This window comes from Colobus angolensis, unplaced genomic scaffold (genome assembly GCF_000951035.1).
Source record: "Colobus angolensis palliatus isolate OR3802 unplaced genomic scaffold, Cang.pa_1.0 Scaffold51, whole genome shotgun sequence".
Classification (NCBI taxonomy): Eukaryota; Metazoa; Chordata; class Mammalia; order Primates; family Cercopithecidae; genus Colobus; species Colobus angolensis.
In genome coordinates, this window is record NW_012118599.1 from 21,506 (window position 1) to 40,667 (window position 19,162).

The 19,162-nt window shown below is 38.3% G+C and overlaps 1 protein-coding gene across 2 annotated transcripts in view; it reads right to left on the minus strand.

Moving 5' to 3' along the window:
* Positions 1-19,162, minus strand: part of BEND6 (BEN domain containing 6) — a 73,703-nt gene that overhangs the window by 4,797 nt on the left and 49,744 nt on the right. For both annotated transcript variants that reach the window (XM_011960178.1, XM_011960179.1), the window contains 3 exons: positions 4,438-4,652; positions 2,332-2,524; positions 1,173-1,309 (listed from right to left, as the gene is read on the minus strand). In XM_011960178.1, coding sequence (XP_011815568.1) covers positions 1,182-1,309; positions 2,332-2,524; positions 4,438-4,652 — 536 coding nt within the window. In that variant the 3' untranslated portion in view covers positions 1,173-1,181. The remainder of the gene's footprint in view (positions 1-1,172; positions 1,310-2,331; positions 2,525-4,437; positions 4,653-19,162) is intronic.

The window sequence follows — 19,162 nt, forward strand, 5'->3', positions numbered from 1 at the left end:
TTTTGCAAACAAGGTCTCACTCTGCCCCCAGGCTGGAGTGCAGTGGCACCATCACAGCTCACTGCAGCCTCGACCTCGCTATCCTCCCACCTCAGCCTCTCGGGGGGAGGATGGGACTGATAGTCAGTAATGTGTAGGGCGTCGGGGGCAGGGGATTACTGCATTACATTCAGCTCCACATGTCATTTAAAACATGGCCAGAAGAAATGAAGACAAGTAAAATGGTCTCAAAAGTGGCTGGAATTAGGCAGAGGACAGGCAAAGTACAAGTCAAAGATAGAAGTGGAAGGAAAATGGAAGGAGAAAAGAAATATATGTGGTGGGCCTTACTGTCATGTGTTACCCACATGCCTCTATTAATCAGTGAAAATGTTAATGCAATCATACACATGGTTTCATATATTTTCCATCAAAATAGTAGAGAGAGAGGAAGGGTAAGTACAAGTGAGCTGGCGAGGACACTGGGTAGAAAAATTCCACTTCACAGTTTTGCCTGGGTCAAGGCCTCACTAGAAAGCATATTTACTTTAGAACTCTCACCAAAAAATTATTCTTTTTCTTAGTATAGGACATGCATCTTGGTAAAAATCCTTATTAAACAATAACAACTAATTAAAAAATTTAAAGACCATGAGAAGCAACATGTAGGATGGTGGAGAAGAACCCTCCACACTTCAGCCAATAGTTTGGGCAAATGTCAGACCACTTTTACAGCTGCAAGTTCAGTCTCATCAATGTACCTAAGAGATTTCCCAAGGGTCTAAATCTCCTGTTTTAGAGAGAAATACTTCTTAAATTGTCATGTGTCCTTCCTTTGGCTCCATTCTATCACCACCAAGTTAACAGGATTTCTGTGAAAAAATTTCCTCAGTAAAACACATTTGGAAAACACTACACACTATATCCCTTTCTTAGAGATTTCTGGTGCACATGGGCATGGTAAAAGGGTATCAAAATATCTGAGAAGTTCTGAGAAAGAAAAACTGAACCCAGCATTTTCCAGATTTAAACCCCGTTCCAAGTTCTCCCCTTTTGCCACCAAGAATACCTATTAGCCTTTCACAGGTCACTAGTATTTTCTAGCAGAGTAATTGGAAAATGCTATTCCACAGATAAAAGTATTACAACATTTTCTTGCCACATTGAAAGGACTGAAGATTTAAAAGACTTACCAAAAGGATCTATTTAATATCCTGAGAGTTAAGATTTTTGCTTACATTTGGCTTCTTGGTACAGTTGTTTAGCTTTTGCCCTATCATTCTCCTAATTGACACATCATCTGTATTGGGAAATAATTGTTTTGTTACTCCTGTAAAAAACCAATAACAACACGCAAGAAACTTTATGAGTCCTTTGCATCTTAGGATATGAACTGAGGTAAAACATCAAGTATTCTACATTATCATTTTGTTTCCATTTTACAAAAGTAGACCAAAAACCCATGAGATATTTAAACAGATGAATATATAGGCAGGTTTTTCTAAGTAAAGCAAGAGATATCAGCAGATCTATATTATCAACTGAGATCTTATGGTAGCAATTAACTTTAATCCTCCTACTTGCTTTAAACTATAAGTCCTCTTGCTCTAAAACGTTAGGAATGTATTTTTATCCATTCCCAACATTAGTTGAAACAACTAAACTCTGACTGATCTTTTTCTGTGTCTGTATGCCTCAGCCTCCCAAACCACTGTGATTACAGGCATGAGCAACCACGCCTAGCCATGTTCTCTAACTTTTAAAGTCAATCTAACAGTATGTGTGAGCCAAGGGAAATAATTTCACTGCAGTTGTTACAAGTAGTAGTTTTTTTGTTTCAGGAAGACAGACATTGTTGTACATCAAGAAATGACATATATGGAGCTGGGATTCAGAGAATTCTTAAATTTGTTGGATGTTGCCAAAAAATTAATTGGATAATCTAGATTTTATTTAAGGAGATTCATTAATTTAAAAACCACAAATAGGATGGTCGAATTAGCCTTTATCTTTCTAGAATGAAAGATAAGAAATATAACAAAAGCAAGGTAGAAATTGTTATTGAAATTTTACTTTAAAAGATTGTGAAAATTTACATTTCCAAAGCTATAAATTGTATGACTTCAAACTTTTTGGTGATATAAAACTTAGTTTTATTTTAATAACCATTTTTAATGTAAAGTTTTTCTATAAAATTTCCCATATTTAATGAGAGCATTAGACTAACCTGAGATTTTTCTTTCCTAGAAAAAAAAACTTTAAAAAATAAAAGGACCATGAAAGACTACCTTGACCTTGAGTGGTAACATGATTTAAAATTCATATGACAATGTAACGCAATCATATTATCACCTATGATTTCTTGAACTTCATTCTGATTCATAGCTGGTTTTACGGCTTTGTCCCTTGAAGTAGAAGATTTTGCCCCTGTCAGGCTGTGAGTGGCCATGTATTCATTTGTGTAAAGTACTTGCATTAAATCATTAATAAACTTCTGAGGCTTGCTCTTGTTACAACGGGCAATCTGCCATTTTTCAATCTGAAACTAAAAAGATAAGAAAGAGTTGAAGTTGGAAAAAGAAAGTTCCATATGGAGAAATATATTACTAATTGAGTTAAGGCATAAAAGAAAACAATGTCAACATTTTTTAAGGTAATGTATTATATATATTTTAATATATATTTTACATTTTAATTTAATATATATTTTACATGTCAGGAATTAGAGTTAAGTGTTATCTGTGTGATACTCTTCACTATTTATGGGGTATTTGTTCCAAGGTGTATACAAATTCTTGTCATGTAAACTGGATTTGTTCCTTTCAGGCTTAGTCCCATACTCAGTGCTTCATCGTAAATGTAGTAGGAAGAATAATGGCCCTCTGAAAGGTCACATCCTAATCCCTGAAACCTGTAACCTGTTGCCTCACAGGGCAAAAACAATTCTGTAGATGTGATTAAAGCTAAGTACCTTGAGATGGGAGATTATCCTAGATTATCTAGGTGGGCTCAATCTAATCACATGAGTTCTTAAAAGCAGAAGAAGGAAGCAAAAGGGTAGATCAGGAAAAAGAGACAGAAGAGGGAGGAAAGAACTGAAGTGTAAGAGGGACTTCACCAGCTGTTGCTGGCTTTGAAGATGGCAGAAGTGGGCTGTGAGCCAAGGAATATGATTGCCTCTAGAAGTGAGAATGGCCTTCTATTTACAACCAGCAAGAAAATGGGGAATTCAGTTTTACAACCACAAGAAAATGAATTCTACCAGAGTCTGGGTGAGCAGGAAACAGATTCTGCCCTAGAGCTTCCAGAAAGAAATGCACTTGCTAACACCTTGACTTTAGTCTAGTGAGACCTGTACCAGACTTCTGATCTATAGAACTCTAAGATAGTAAACTTGGGTCATTTGAAAGCACTAAATTTGTGATAATGTGTTATATAGCAATAGGTAACTGATACACTAAGATTCAAATATTTTGAACGTTAGATTGTTAGTTAATATTTATCATTGTTGATGGTATACTTACTGAGACTATCTGATTCTAACAAAACGTTGTCTTTTTAGCATCTGTGTCTTGATTAAGTAGAAAAATAGAAAAAGAATTGTGTTCAGCCAGCATGCTGAGGCTGAAATTTACCTCTCAATGATATAAAATTGTATAATCCTGAATGCATAGGTATCCTTCTGTCACTGGTATAAGAATTTTAAAGTTCAATAACTTTATCTTTGTCCCCAATTTGCCTTTAATGTTCTAAACTGGGTATTTGTTTCACAAATATTAGTTTTTATTATAAAAGGACAACAGTTTTATGCCTTTGGTTCTCAGATTGATCTTGACTTCCTCAGAGAAGATCTTCTTGCCCCTCCTAAGGCAAGCCCTCCTTTCCCTTTCCCCAGGCTAGGTCAAGCACCTTATGCTGCTTCTTTTTTTTTTTTTTTGAGATGGAGTCTTGCTCTGTCACCCAGGCTGGAGTGCAGTGGCGCGATCTCGGCTCACTGCAAGCTCCACCTCCTGGGTTCACACCATTCTCCTGCCTCAGCCTCCCAAGTAGCTGGGACTACAGGTGCCTGCCACCACGCCCGGCTAATTTTTTTTTTTTTTTTTTGTATTTTTAGTAGAGATGGGATTTCACCATGTTAGCCAGGATGGTCTCGATCTCCTGACCTCGTGATCTGCCCGCCTCGGCCTCATGATCTGCCTGCCTCAACCTCCCAAAGTGCTGGGATTACAGAGGTGAGCCACCACACCCAGTCACCTTATGCCTCTTCTTTGTAGTACTTAAGAATTATACTTAAGAATTGTTTAGAAAAAAAAAAAAAAAAAGAATTGTAATATTCCTATTGCATAAAACTAGTTTATCCAATAGTTATCTGATAAAACAATGATCATTGTCTACCCTTATTTAAATTTTTTATTTAACCGTATTCCAAAGAACAATAAGGTGGTTATTGCACCTGACCTGTTTCTCATCAGTCTGATGCTCTTCTTCAGGCTTTAAGGAATCTGGTGAACTGGAGTTAGAATTACTGCATGTTGAGGCAAATGAATCTGGCGAGGAGTTGTTTGTTGCTCTCCAGAGGGTGGATGCAGATGTAGACATGGTTCCTCCACCCTTAAGCAGAGCCTCAGCCATACCAACCAATTCTTCAAACTGGGTGACTGCTTGTGGTAACACTAAAATGGCAAGAAAAAGTACACTTTACAAATACCATTGGTAAAAGGTGCATATGTACATTTTTTTTTGTTGAGTGTATGTGCATAGAAATATGCAGAACAAACTGTTAACATTTGCTGTCTTTGGAAAATAAACATGGCAGGAAAGGTGTTTGGAACATATTTACTTTTATTATTAAATAATTTAGTAATTGCTTAATAATAATAAAGCAATGGAAAAACATTTGGTTTTTGCAGTTAAATGAATGTGCATTACTTTGTAATAATGTTTTAAAAGTTGATTCTTTTTTTTCTAGTTGTTGGGGTTTTATTTGAAGATGTTGAGTTGAATCTCTTGTTTGGAGCTATTACTGATTCTATAATCAATAACCTTCTAGAAGCTTACATTAGGCCTGTTTATGTGCCAAGATAAAACTAGCCATTTTTCGCAGATGAAAATAAATTTTCTATGACCATGTATGGTTTACAAGGGAGTCAAATTTCATCAAATTATTAAAAATGTACTGTTACAATTCAAACTTGTGTTGTGATATATTAAAGATGAATTTTGGTAATCATGGAATATTTTCTTTGTTCCTTTTTTTAAAATGGAAACTTACACATTCAAAGTTTTCATGCCTCCATGTAAAATGGTTTTCTCTGTTGTTATATCTAGTTTGTTTCCTAAGGACAAATAACATGTTGTTGGAGTTGGAAGAGATCTTGAACCTTGTCTAATTCAGTTCCTCACTACGTGGTTGAGGGAACAGCCTGCTGGAGAGGTGAAAAAACTCTGAAACTTTTTTTATACTTTTCTTAAGCATATTATTGAGCTACAATTTTAGAATAATTAATAATGTGCAAATCAGTATATATGGGTATATGATACTATACTAAAGGAAAATCCACTAAAGAAGAAAATATTATTTTCTGTTCTTTCAAAAACATTTATTAGCACCTCTCATGTGCCAGACACTTATTCCATCAGTAATTACTTATTGAGTATTTAATAATATTAAACATTTATCTAGTTTTTTTTTATCTCTGTGCCAGGCACTATTCTGAGATCTTAACTGATGTTCTTTCATCCAATACTCATTGCAACTCTCTGAGATAGGTATTATCTTTACCTCTCATTTCCAGATGAAGTCAGTTAGGCAACAAGAAGTTAAGTAATTCATCCAGAGTCACACACAGTTAGTGAAGAGAAGAGCCAAGATTCAAATTCAGACTGGCTGCCTCCCAAGTCCATGTTATGCAGATTCTCAGTATTTGCCAACCACTATGCTAGGTGTGAGGGATAAAACTGGGAGCAAAACCAGATGTGATCCATGTCCTTTTGGAGCTTACAGTCTGAGGGGTGAAGGGGAGACTTATTTACAAACCAGCCTGTGTAGCAAGAATTTTGCCCTGCTCAGAGAACGATCTGGCCTTTGTCCGAGTTCCTGGGAAGTAACTGTTAAATCCTTGGAATTTCCTGACTGACAGGAGTGTCTTCACCACTCATCATGAGCTCCTGGGACCATGCCTGATATTTTATGCTAATAAGCTGACTCATGGTGGAGCCAAGTCACATGCAATAGCCTTAGGGTGGCAGCTGGCCACAGCCTGAAATCCAGAAAGACCAACCATATGATTTAGAGACTGAGTTCAACCACATGGGCAGGCAATCAACCGATCAATCATGGCTGCATTATGAAGCTCCAATAAAAAGTTTGGACAGTAGAGCTCTGGTGAGCTTCCTGGATAGACAATACTTTATGTGGATTGTCACATATAGATGCTATGGGCATAAGGCATCCTGAGACAACCAAAGCCTGACACATGTGGAAACCTCCCAGACTCTGCCCTCTTTCTTTGGCTGATTCTAATTTGTATCCTTTCCTTGTAACGAATGTTCTGTGAGTTTTTCTATTATAGAAAATTATTGAATATGAGGGTGGTTTTGGGAAACTCCTGCATGTGTAGTTGGTGTCAGAAGTATTAGGCACTCTTGGCAGTGTGGAGGACACTGCCCTTAACTTTGCAGTTTGGTTTACCTGAGGTATATGCAAAAAATAAAAAATCACAATTCTTAAATGGCACAAAGCAGCAGCATAAGGTGCTTGACCCAGCCTGGGGAATGGGAGGGCTTGACTTGGGTGGGGCAAGCAGGGCTTCCTCTGAGGAAGTCAAGATTCATCGGACAACTTAAGACTGAGCAGGGATTAAATTGCTGAAGAGAATGAGGGGGTCATTAGAGGCATGGGAATAGCAACTTCTTCATATGAGGAACTGAAAGAAGGTGAAATCTAGAACATAAGAAGAAAAAGGGAATTTGGTATGAAGTGGGACTACAAGAATATTTACTATTTTTTTCAAATTATGTTTGTATATGTTCATTGGCATACATCATTCTTGTTATTTCTGCCTATGTATCTCTAGTTTTATTAACGTATTTTCTTTAACGTAATTAGAACCATGTTGTATACATTGCATTGTATCATGCGTCTTTTTTTCCAATTAAAATGGTAACGTGAATATTTTGCCTGTTTTATTAAATCTTCTTGGAAAATATGAGTTTTTTTTTTTTTTTTTTTTTTTTTTTTTTTTGAGACGGAGTCTCGCTCTGTCGCCCGGGCTGGAGTGCAGTGGCCGGATCTCAGCTCACTGCAAGCTCCGCCTCCCGGGTTTAGGCCATTCTCCTGCCTCAGCCTCCGGAGTAGCTGGGACTACAGGCGCCCGCCACCTCGCCCGGCTAGTTTTTTGTATTTTTAGTAGAGACGGGGTTTCACCGTGTTAGCCAGGATGGTCTCGATCTCCTGACCTCGTGATCCGCCCGTCTCGGCCTCCCAAAGTGCTGGGATTACAGGCTTGAGCCACCGCGCCCGGCCGAAAATATGAGTTTTTAAGGTCTAATTTACATACAGTTAAAGGCAAAACCTTACATGAAGTCTGAGCAGAAATTACAACATAGGTAAAGGGGACGAGTTTGACAAATGGGTGCACCCATTTAAAACACACCTAATCAAGATATAGAACATTTCCATCCTCCCAGAATGTTCCTTTACATCCTGTCTAAATCAATCCTTGGACTTACCTCAGAGGCAACCACTAATCTGACTTCTTTAGCTGTAGATAAATTTTACTTGTTCTAGAATTCCATATAAATGAACTCAAACAGTATATTCTCCCTTTTTTTGGTCTTTTTTCTCCACATAATATTTTAACACATCCATGTTGTGTGTACCATAATTCATTCCTTTTTATTGCTAACATTCCATTACTTCATAATTAATGCATCCATTCACCTGTTGATGGGCTATTTTCCCTAATATCCAATATATTCATGTTCTGTAACTTATTTATTTATTTACTTATTTTGAGACAGAGTCTCATTCTGTCACCCAGGCTGGAGTGCAGTGGTATGATCTCGAATCACTGCAACCTCCGCCTTCCAGGTTCAAGTGATCCTCTGGCCTTGGCCTCCTGAGTAGCTGGGACTACAGGTGTGCACCATGCCAGCTAATTTTTGTATTTTTAGTAGAGATAGGGTTTCACCATGTTGACCAGGCTGGTCTTGAACTCCTCACCTCAGGTGATCTGCCCACCTCAGCCTCCCAAAGTGCTGGGATTACAGGCGTGAGCCACCATGCCGGGTCCTATAACTTCTTTAAATGCTCCTTTTCTCACTTGGAAATTAGGTTGCTTCCAATGCTTCTTTTTTTCTTTTTTCTTTTCTTTTCTTTTTTTCCTTCCTTCCTTCCTTCCTTCCTTCCTTCCTTCCTTCCTTCCTTCCTTCCTTCCTTCCTTCCTTCCTTCCTCCTTCCTTCCTTCCTTCCTCCCTCTCTCTCTCTCTCTCTCTCTGTCTCTCTTTTTCTAGACAGGGCCCTGCTGTTACCCAGGCTGGAGTAGAGTGGCATGATCACAGCTTACTGCATCCTTGACTTCCCAGGCTCAAACAATCCTCCCACCGCAGCCTCCTAAGTAGCTGGGTCTGCCAAGCTAATATTTTTATTTTTTGTAGAAATGGGGTCTCCCTATGTTGCCCAGGCTGGTCTCGAACTCCTGGGCTCAAGTGACCCTCCCAAAGTGCTGGGATTACAGTGGGGAGCCACTTTGCTAGGCCCAATTTTCTTAATTACAAATAAAGCTTTGATAAACCTTCTTGCATCTACATTTTCATATGCACCTCTGATCATGTCAATGCTACACATTCCTGAGAGCATAACAGCATTAAGAGATATAAATGCTTTCAAGATTCAATTCATATTGCTAATTGCTCTCTAGAAAGATTTTTCCAACTTATACTCCCACCAGCAATATAAGAAATTGACCATATCACTGTGCCACCAACAACAGGTGTTAATCAGTAACAACCATCTTCATTTTTTTGATAGGTTAAAATCTTAGTACATTTTAAATTACAATTATTTAATTACTGTGAAGTTAAATGTAATTTGTTTATTGATTATTAGAATTTCTTCTATCAATTATCTATTGGAGCATGGGATCTTGGTACTTTTTCTATTTAATAAGAACTGAAATGGTTTTTGTAAAGTGGTTACAAGAGTGCCTAGCACATTATAAGCAGAATGTATTAGCTTTATTATTAACTCCCTTATATATTAAGCATTTTAACCTTTTATTTTTCTTGAGTTGCAAATATTTTTCTCAAAGTGTTTATCTTTTAATTTTAAAACATTTTAAACACACACAATTTAAACTTTCATTTTAGTTGAAAGTAGCAGTCTTTTCTTAGTATATTTTCCATTTGTTTCATACTTAAAAAGTCATTCATCACTCAGATCAGTTAAATATTCACCAATAATTTTGTAGAGTTTAAATATCTTTTCACAAGTATGTTGTTTTCCTGGATATATTTTTTTAAACTTTTAATGGAAAATTTTAAACAGAAACAAAAATAGCATATTCTCCCATTTCAATTCATGGCAAGTTTCATTCCACTTACACCTTGATCCCTTTTGTCCCCCAAATTATTTGATGCAAACCACAGGCATCATCTCATTTTTATCTGTAAAAATTTCTGTAGGCATCTCTAAAAGGTGTATTTAAAAATATAACTGTTAACACCACTACTACACCCAGAAATAGTTAACAATAGTTTTTTAATATCATTTTTAAAAACCCTAGTCAATATTCAAATTTCTCTGATGGTCTTATTTTTTAACAGTTTGTTTGAATCAAGATCCAGTAAGGACTATACGTTACAATTGGTTGCTGTCTCTTCCATATAAACTATAGGTTTCCACTCCCTTCCTAGTTTTTTCCCTTGCAATTTATTAATTGTGGAAACTGGGTCATTTGTCCTGGAGAATTTCCTATAGTCGGATTTTGCTGTGATTGCACCCTTTGGTGGTATTTGGCATATTCTTTGGTTCCCTGTATTTGATGTAGATTGGTAGTTAGATGTGAAGGTTTGATCAGATTCAGGCAGTATTTTTAACTTCCATCCGGTGGCATTTAATGCCTGGCTAGCTTTTTTGTCATCTCAGCAGCTATGGATGATCACTGCATAGATTCATTATGTCACAATGGGTTGCAAAATAGTGACATTCTAGTAATTTTCTTCTTCATTTATTAGCTGGAGTTCTACAAAGGGAAACTTCCTCTTATCAACTGTTTGGTTACCCAGACGTTCATTTCATATAGTAATGGCAGGATACATGCTTGATTTTGGTTTGTATGTGCCAATTTTCAAAATTACGAGTTTGTTGTTTTCAGATGATCATTACTTCTTTTCTTTTTTGAATACCACTATGAACTCATGCATTTAAACATACATTAATACAATATGTATTTATCTATTGTGGTTGTCATTCTTATTGATGCTCAAACTGTCCCATCTTTGGCTTGTGGGAAGCTCTTCTAGTTAACACATCTGCATGTTCTAACTTCCTTGCTTTCTGATATGACAAGATGTTCCTGTATATTTCCTGCTTAAGCTTCTTCACAAGTCTTATTCTGTACATTTCGTATGTAAGACATGGAGTCTGCCATTTATCCAAGGAGTCATCGTTCCATTTAATGGTTAATGATATTACAAGGGCACATCTAATTGCTAGGAGTGCTCTTGGCTATTGAGTTCCTGTTTTTAGGACTATTCAGGGAACCATATTAGAAAACTTTTTAAAATTTGATTTTATTTAATATTTTAATTATACATATTAATAGGGCAAATAATGATGTTTTGATACATATAATGTATAATGATCAGATCAGGGTGATTAGCATATCTATTACTACAAACAGTTATCATTTCTTTATGTTGGGAACATTCAAAATCCTCCTTCTAGCTACTTGAAAATATATACTATTGTTAACTATAGTAATCCCACAGGGATATTGAACATTAGAACGTATTCTTCCTATCTAGCTGTAATTTTATATGCTTTAATAAACCTCTCCCTACCTCTCCCTTCCCCCTACCCTTTCCAGTCTCTCGTATCCTCTGTTCTACTTTTTAGTTTTACGAGATTAACCTTTTTTTTTAGCTTCCATATACAAATGAGAACATGCAGTGTTTAGCTTTCTATTCCTGGCTTATTTCACTTAACATAATGATCATCCCTGTTGCCAAAAATGACAGGATTTCATTCTGTTTACAGATGAATAACATTTCATTGTGTATATATGCCACATTTTCTTTATCTATTCATCTCTTGTTGGACACTTAAGTTGATTCCCTACGTTATCAATTGTGAACCATGCTGTCTCCACAGTGGCTGTACTGTTTTACATTCACACCCACAGTGTATAAGAGTTCGCTTTTCTCCACATCTTCACCAGAATTTGTTATTTTTTGTCTTTTTGATAATAGCCATCCTTCCTGGGGTGAGATGCTACCTCACTGTGGTATTGATATGCATTTCCCTGGTGATCAGTGATGCTGAGCATTTTTTTCATATACCTGTTGGCCATTTGTATGTCTTATTGAGAAATATCTGTTCAGATTGCCCATTTTTTTTCTTTTTTCTTTTCTTAAGAGATGGTGTCTCTATCTGTCACCCAGGCTGGAGTGAAGTTGTGGCAGGCCAGTTCTCCCTGACAATCACACAGACAGGCCTGCATGACAGTCACACAGACAGGCCTGCATAGCACTCCAGTTACACAGACAGATTTCCACAGCACTGCCTTGACATTGAGCAAATGGTTAAACCTAGGGAAATCAGTGCCTAGACATCAAAGCTAGAAATGAAACATGATCAGTAGGAGCCTTGCATGGGCTTCTCCCTAACCTGGAGCAAGCCAAAATAACAGAGACAGTCTTTGATTCCTAGTGCCAGGACCTGTATCTGAGATGAGTCAAGGTAACAGAGGCAGCTGTTTGAACAGATTCATTGGAGAGTCTAAGGCAGCTCTCTGGACCAAGCTGTAAAGGAGATAAGATAGAAATAATCACTCCGGTACCACAGTAGACAGGCCTTGAAGGTACTGGGACATTTTAATCAGACTTAGCAAGCATTTTTGTTTCTGACCTTCTAGTTGAAACAAAATTAGTTACCAGTAGACTTAGGCCAATGCTAGACTGCACATAGGCACATAACCCCAACCTATATAAGCACTAAGAAAATTGCAACACTTTGAGTTGGTCTGGTGGAATTATCTCTGGCCTTCTCCCTGTATCCAGTTACAGCAATAAATTCCCTTCTTTCCTAGTTTGTCTGCTTCCTGTTATTGGGCCTCGAGAAAACACAGCTGGACCTGGCTTGGTTCCAGGAACAAAGTGGCATGATCACAGTGCACTGTAAACTTCCGAAACTCCTGGACCCAAGCTATCTTCCCATCTCAGCCTCCCAAGTAGCTGGGATTACAGGCATAAGACACCACACCCAGCTCATTAAAATTTTTTTTTTTTTTAGAGATAGGGTCTTGCTATGTTGCCCATGCTGGTCTCATACTCCTTGCCTCAAGTGATCCTCTAGTCTTGGCCATTTTAAAATCAGAATGTTTGTTTATTTTTGCTTTTGTTGCCTGTGATTTTAAGGTCCTATTCACAAAATATTTTCCCAGACCAATGTCCCAGAGTGTTTCCCCTATGTTTTCTTCTAGTAGTTTCATTGTTTGAGTCTTAAATTTAGGTCTTTCATTTATTTTGAATTGATTTTTGCATAGGATGAGAGGTGCAGGTCTAGTTTCATTCTGTAAATAATTATCCAGTTTTCCCAGCACGATTTTTTTTTTTTTTTTTAATTTGAGACATGGTCTCACTCCATCTTCCAGGCTGGAGTGCAGTAGTATGATCACGGCTCACTGGAGCCTCAATCTCCTGGACTCAAGCAATCCTCCCACCCAGCTTTCTGAGTAGTTGAGACCACTGGTGTGTGCCACCACACCAGGCTCATTTTAACAGTTTTTGTAGAGATGGGTCTCCCTGTGTTGCCCAGGGTGGTCTCAAACTCCTAGGTTCAAGTGATTTTCCCACCTCAGCCTCCCAAAGTGTTAGGATTGCAGGTGTGAGCCACCGTGCCTGGCTCCAGCACCATTTATTAAAGAGACTACATTTCCCCAGTGAATTTTCTTGGTGGCTTTGTCAAAAATCAACTGACTATCGGTATGTGGATTAGTTTCTGAGTTCTCTATTCTGTCCCATTGGTCTAATGTGTCATTTTTAAGCCAATACCATGCAGCTTTGGCTACTATAGCTTTGTAGTATATTTTGAGGGCGACAGAGTGATACCTCCAGCTTTGTTCTTTTTGCTCAGAATTGCTTTGGCTATTCAGGGTCTTTCATGAATCCATACAAATTTTAAAAAATGTTTTTTCTATTTCTGTGAAAAATGTCATTGGTATTTTGATAGGAATTGCATTCAATCTACACATTGCTTTGGGTAAACTATAACTTTTTAAAGACAACATTTATTATGTGTTCAAACCAGTACTTCCCATTCAAAATCAGAACATAGAGTTTTAATTTAAACTGTATAGTTATGTTCTTAGTGAGCCACCTGGTGTGAAATGAGAAGGTAGCTTGGAATATCAATTTTCCCAACACATTGTTGAGTAATTCATCCTTTTCCTGATTGACTTGCAGGACTTGCTACATGACTACATGGTTTGCAGGGCCCAACACAAACAAAAAATTCAGGGCTCATTGTTCAAAACCTCTAAAGAATTTTAAGATGGTGACAGCAGAGCCTTTAACCAGTATGTGGGCCCTTCTAAGAGCAGGGCCTTATGTAACTGCACGTCACACATCTACAAAGCTGGTTGTGTTGAATTGTGATAGCAAACATTGTAACAACAAATACTTGCTATGTGCCAGGCTCTGTTCTGAATGCTTTCGCTGTCACTCAGGTGAGTACATTTATTATTTCCATTATTTCCATTTTAGAGATGAAAAAAAGGAGGCACAGCATGGTTAAACAACTTGCACAAGGTTACACAGACACTAGGTGGCAGAGCAGGGCTTGAACTCAGGTGCTTTGCTTCCTCAAATTTTTCCCTCTTTGCTCTTATGCCACACTGCTTCTTCCAAGAACTGTAAAGACTGAGTCTCTACAGTTTTTACTTTCTGTAGAGACAAGAGTCTCACTATATTGCCCAGGTTGGTCTCAAACTCCTGGCCTCAAGCAAACCTCCCTCCTTGGCCTCCCAAAGTGCCAGGATCACAAGATTGAGCCATTGTGCCTGGCCTGAAAGTGTCTTCCTATAGGTTTTTCAATGAGTTTTCCAGTTTTCACACTACCAGTACTACCATAATTCCTTTCACAGGTCCAATTCCTGAAAGCTTTTGCTCTTGATGTAATTTAGCCTATTTCTTTTTAACTTCTCTCCCTGTCTTCTGCCCACCTCCATCACAGATACTGGAGTTCAGCTTTTTTCAGATTTTTAAGTCAGTCACCACTCATCCATCTGCTTTTCAGCTTCTAAAATTTTATTGGTATCTTTTATCTGGTGTGGTCTTCTCTTGAGTTTTCTTGGTCCTTGTGGTTTTATGGATTTTACTACTTATTTCTCCTAACTAACTGTAATTTTGTACCTGTTGACCAACCTCTCCCTATCTCCCTCTCCCTTACTCCTCCTAGCCTCTGATAACCACTATTCTACTATTTCTGGATCAACCTTTTTAGATTCCATATATAAGTGAGATTGTGCAGTATTCATATTTCTGTGGTTGGCTTATTTCACTTAACATAATGTCTTTGAGGTTCATCCATGTTGCTGCAAATGACAGGATTTCATTCTTTCTTATGACTGAATAGTATTCCACTACATATATATGCCACATTTTCTCCATCCCTTTGTCCATTGATGGACACTTGGATTCCACATCTTGGCTATTGTGAAAAGTGCTGCATCAAACATGGGGGTGCAGATATCTCTTACACATAATGATTTCCTTCACCTTGCATAAATTCCAAGTAGTGAGATTGCTAGATCATATGGTAGTGCTATTTTTATTACTATTTTTTTTGAGACAGAGTCTTGCTCTGTCACCCAGGCTGGAGTGTGGTGACATGATCATAGCTCACTGCAGCCTCAACTTCCCAGATTCAAGCAATCCTCCTGCCTTAGCCTCTCGCATAGCTGGGACTATAAGAATAAGTCACCATGCCCGGCTAATTTTTTAATTATTTATAGTGGAGATGAGGTCTCACCTTGTTGCCCAGGCTGATCTCAAGTCCTGAGCTCAGGCAATCCCCCTGCCTTGGCCTCCTAAAGTGCTAGGATTACAGGCATAAGCCACCATGCCCAGCCCTATATTTAATATTTTAAAATATGCAATATACCCAGGTAACAAACCTGCACATGTACCCCCTGAATCTAAAATGAAAGCTGACATTACTTAAAAAAAAAGTGGGCAAACAATCTGAACAAACATTTCTTAAAAGAAGACACAGAAGGCCAGGTGCAGTGGCTCACGCCTGTAATCCCAGCACTTTGTGAGGCCAAGGCGGGCGGATCACCTGAGGTCAGGAGTTCGAGAACAGCCTGGCCAACATGGCGAAATCCCTTCTCTACTAAAAATACAAAGAAATTAGCCAGACGTGGTGGCATGCACCTGTAGTCCCAGCTACTTGGGAGGATGAGGCAAGAGAATTGCTTGAACCCAGGTGGCGGAGCTTGGCAGTGAGCTGACATCACACCACTGCACTCCAGCGTGGGCAACAGAGCAAGACTCCATCTCTAAAAAAAAAAGGCACAGAACTGGCCAACAAGTATATTTTAAAATGCTCAACATCACTAATCATTAGGGAAATGCAAATGAAAACCATACTAAGATATCACCTTACCCCAGTTAGAATGACTGCTACTAAAAAGACAAAAAATAACAAATGCTGGCAAGGGTGTGGAGAAAGAGGAACTCATATGCTTGATGGGAATATAAATTAGTACAGCCATTATGGACAACAGTATGTCCATAAATATACTGACAACAGTATATTTAATATTGGCTTTCTGATAGTAGCCATTCTAACTGGTGTGAGATGGTATCTTACTGTGGTTTTGATTTCATTTTTCTGATGATTAGTGATGTGGAGCACTTTTTCATATGTTTGTTGGCCACTTGTATGTCTTCTTTTGAGAAGCGTCTGTTCATGTCTTTGGCCATTTTTAAATGGGATTATTTGTTTTTTGCTTGTTCAATTTTTTAAGTTCCTTATAGAGTCTGGATGTTAAACCTTTGTCAAATGTGTGGCTTGCAAATATTTTCTCCCATTCTGCAGGTTTTCTGTTTACTCTGTTGACATTTTCTTTTGATGTGCAGAAGCTCTTTAGTTTAATTAGGTCCTACACGTCAATTTTTTGTTTCATTGCAATTGCTTTTGAGGACTTAGTCATAAATTATTTTCAATGACTGACGTCCAGAATGGTGTTTCCTAGGTTTTCTTCTTGGATTCTTATAGTTTGAGGTTTTACATTTAAATCTCTAATCCGTCTTGAGTTAATTTTTGTATATGGTAAAAGGTAAAGATCCAGTTTTACTTTTCTGCATACAGCTAGCCAGTTATCCCAGCACCATTTATTGAATAAGAAGTCCTTCCCCCATTGCTTATTCTTATCAACTTCGTTGATGATTAGATGGCTGTAGGTGTATGGTTTTATTTCTGTGTTATCTTTTCTGTTCCATTGGTCTACATGTCTGTTTTTGTACCAGTACCATGCTGTTTTAGTTATTCTATATTGATAGTATAGTTTGGGGTCAGATAATGTGATGACTCTGGCTTTGTTCTATTTTCTTAGGATTGCTTTAGTTACTCAGGCTGTTTTTTGGTCTCTTATGAATTTTAGAATAGTTGCTTTCCAGTTCATGACATTGGTAGTTTGATAGGAATAATGTTGAATTGGTAGATTAAGCAGTATGTTTATTTTAATGGTATCAATTTTTCCAATCCATGAGCATGGAATGTTTTTCCATTTTTTTGTGTCATTTGTGATTTCTTTCAGCAGTGTTTTGTAGTTTTCCTTGTAGAGATCTTTCACCTTCTTGGATAGATGTATTCCTAGGTATTTTATTTATCTATTTATTTGACTAGTGTAAATGGGATTGTGTTCTTGATTTGGCTCTTGGCTTGAATGTTATTGGTGTGTAGAAATGTTACTAATTTTTGTACATTTATCATTATTATTATTATTGGTACCAAATTTCTTTATTTGAAGGAATGGTACAAATCAAAGAACTTAAGTGAATGTTTTGGTACAACTGATAGAAAAGGTAAAGAAAACCCCAACATGTATGGACTGCCTTGGTCACCAGGGAAGTCACTCCATGGATATGGGGAAATTAGCTTCAGGCTTAGCTTTCATTATCACTGTCTCCCAGGGTATGCTTGCCAAAGAGATGCTCTGCCAAGCCAGATTCGGGTGCTCCCATCTTGTGCAAGTTGGTCACCTGGTCACCCAATTCTTTGATGGATTTCACCTGCTCATTCAGGTGATGTGTCTCAATGAAGTCACACCAATGGGGATCATTTTTGTTAGTGGCCAGTTTGTGCAGTCCCAGTAGTCACTGATTCACATTTTTTCTTTCCAAATGTAATGCCCACTCCATTGCATTTAGCCCGTGTAGGAGGTGTAGAGCTCCAGGTTGATCTGGAGGTTGATGGCAGCCTCTGAGTCCTGGTGGTAGTTCTGGCGCACCTGCGAGGGGGACGTGGTAGTCATGGCGGTAGCAGTGGCTACGCGGCGCTGGAGCGGCGGAGGAGGCCTTGCCACGGTCCCAGGGTGCGGTGAGCGGGTGGCGGAGGGCTGGTTATGGGCGGCTGGCGGGGGTGGGGGGACAAGCGCCGGGTTCTATCCAAGCACTGTTGAAGCAGCAAACCTTGGCGACTCTCGGTGAAGAACGTCTGCCCTACATTTATTTTGTATCCTGAAATTTTACTAGAGTTGTTATCATTTCCAGGAAATGTTTGGCAGAATATTCAGGGTTTTCTAGTATAGACTTATATTGTCAGCAAAGAGAGATAGCTTGACTTCTTTTCCTATTTGGATGCATTTTATTTCTTTCTCTTGCTTCATTGCTCTAGCTACCAATTCTAGTACTAGGTTGAATAGGAGTGATGACAGTGGTCATCCTTGTATTGTTCCAGTTCTCAAGAGCAATGCTTCCGGTTTTACCTGTTCAGTATGAACAGGCTGTGAGTTTGTCACAGGTGGCTCTTATTATTTTCAGGTGTGCTCCTTTGATGCCTAGTTTCTTAAGGGTTTTTATCAAGAAAGGATGTTGGATTTTATTTAAAGCTTTTTCCACATCTATTGAGATGATCATAAGGTTTTTGTTTTTACTTTTGTTTATGTGGTAATCACATTTATTGATTTGTGTATGTCGAACCAACCTTATATCCCAGGAATGACGCCTACTTAATAGTGGTGAATTAACTTTTTGATGCACTGTTTGATTTGAACTGCTAGTATTTTGTTGAGGATTTTTGCATCTATGTTCATCAGGGATATTGGCCTGTAGTTTTCTTTTTTAATTGTGTCTTTGCAAAGTTTTGGTATCAGAGTGATGCTGGCTTTGTGGAATGAGCTAGAGAGGAGTCCTTCCCTTCTCAATTTTTTGGAATAGTTTCAGTAGAATTGGTAGCACCTCTTTGAATGTCTGGTAGAATTTGGTTATGAATCCATCTGGTCTGGGTGTTTTTAGTTGGTAGTTTTTGTTGTTGTTGTTGTTGTTGCTGTTTGTTTTTGAGACAGGGTCTCTCTCTGTCACTCAGGTTATAGTGCAGTGGTGCAATCACAGCACATTGCAGCCGCCATCTCTCGGGCTCAAGCAATCCTCCTGCTTCAGACTCCTGAGTAGCTGGGACTACCGGCACGTGTCACAACACTTGGTTAATTCTTTTTATTTTTAATAGATATAAGGTCTTGTGTTGTTGCCCAGGCTGATCTTGAATTCTGAGATCAAGCAGTCCTCCTGCCTTGGCCTTTCAAAGTGGTGTGATTACAAGCATGAGCCACTGTGCCCAGCAGATTTTTTATTATTGGTCCAATTTTATTTTATTTTATTTTATTTTTTTTTTTTTTGAGACGGAGTCTCGCTCTGTCGCCCAGGCTGGAGTGCAGTGGCCGGATCTCAGCTCACT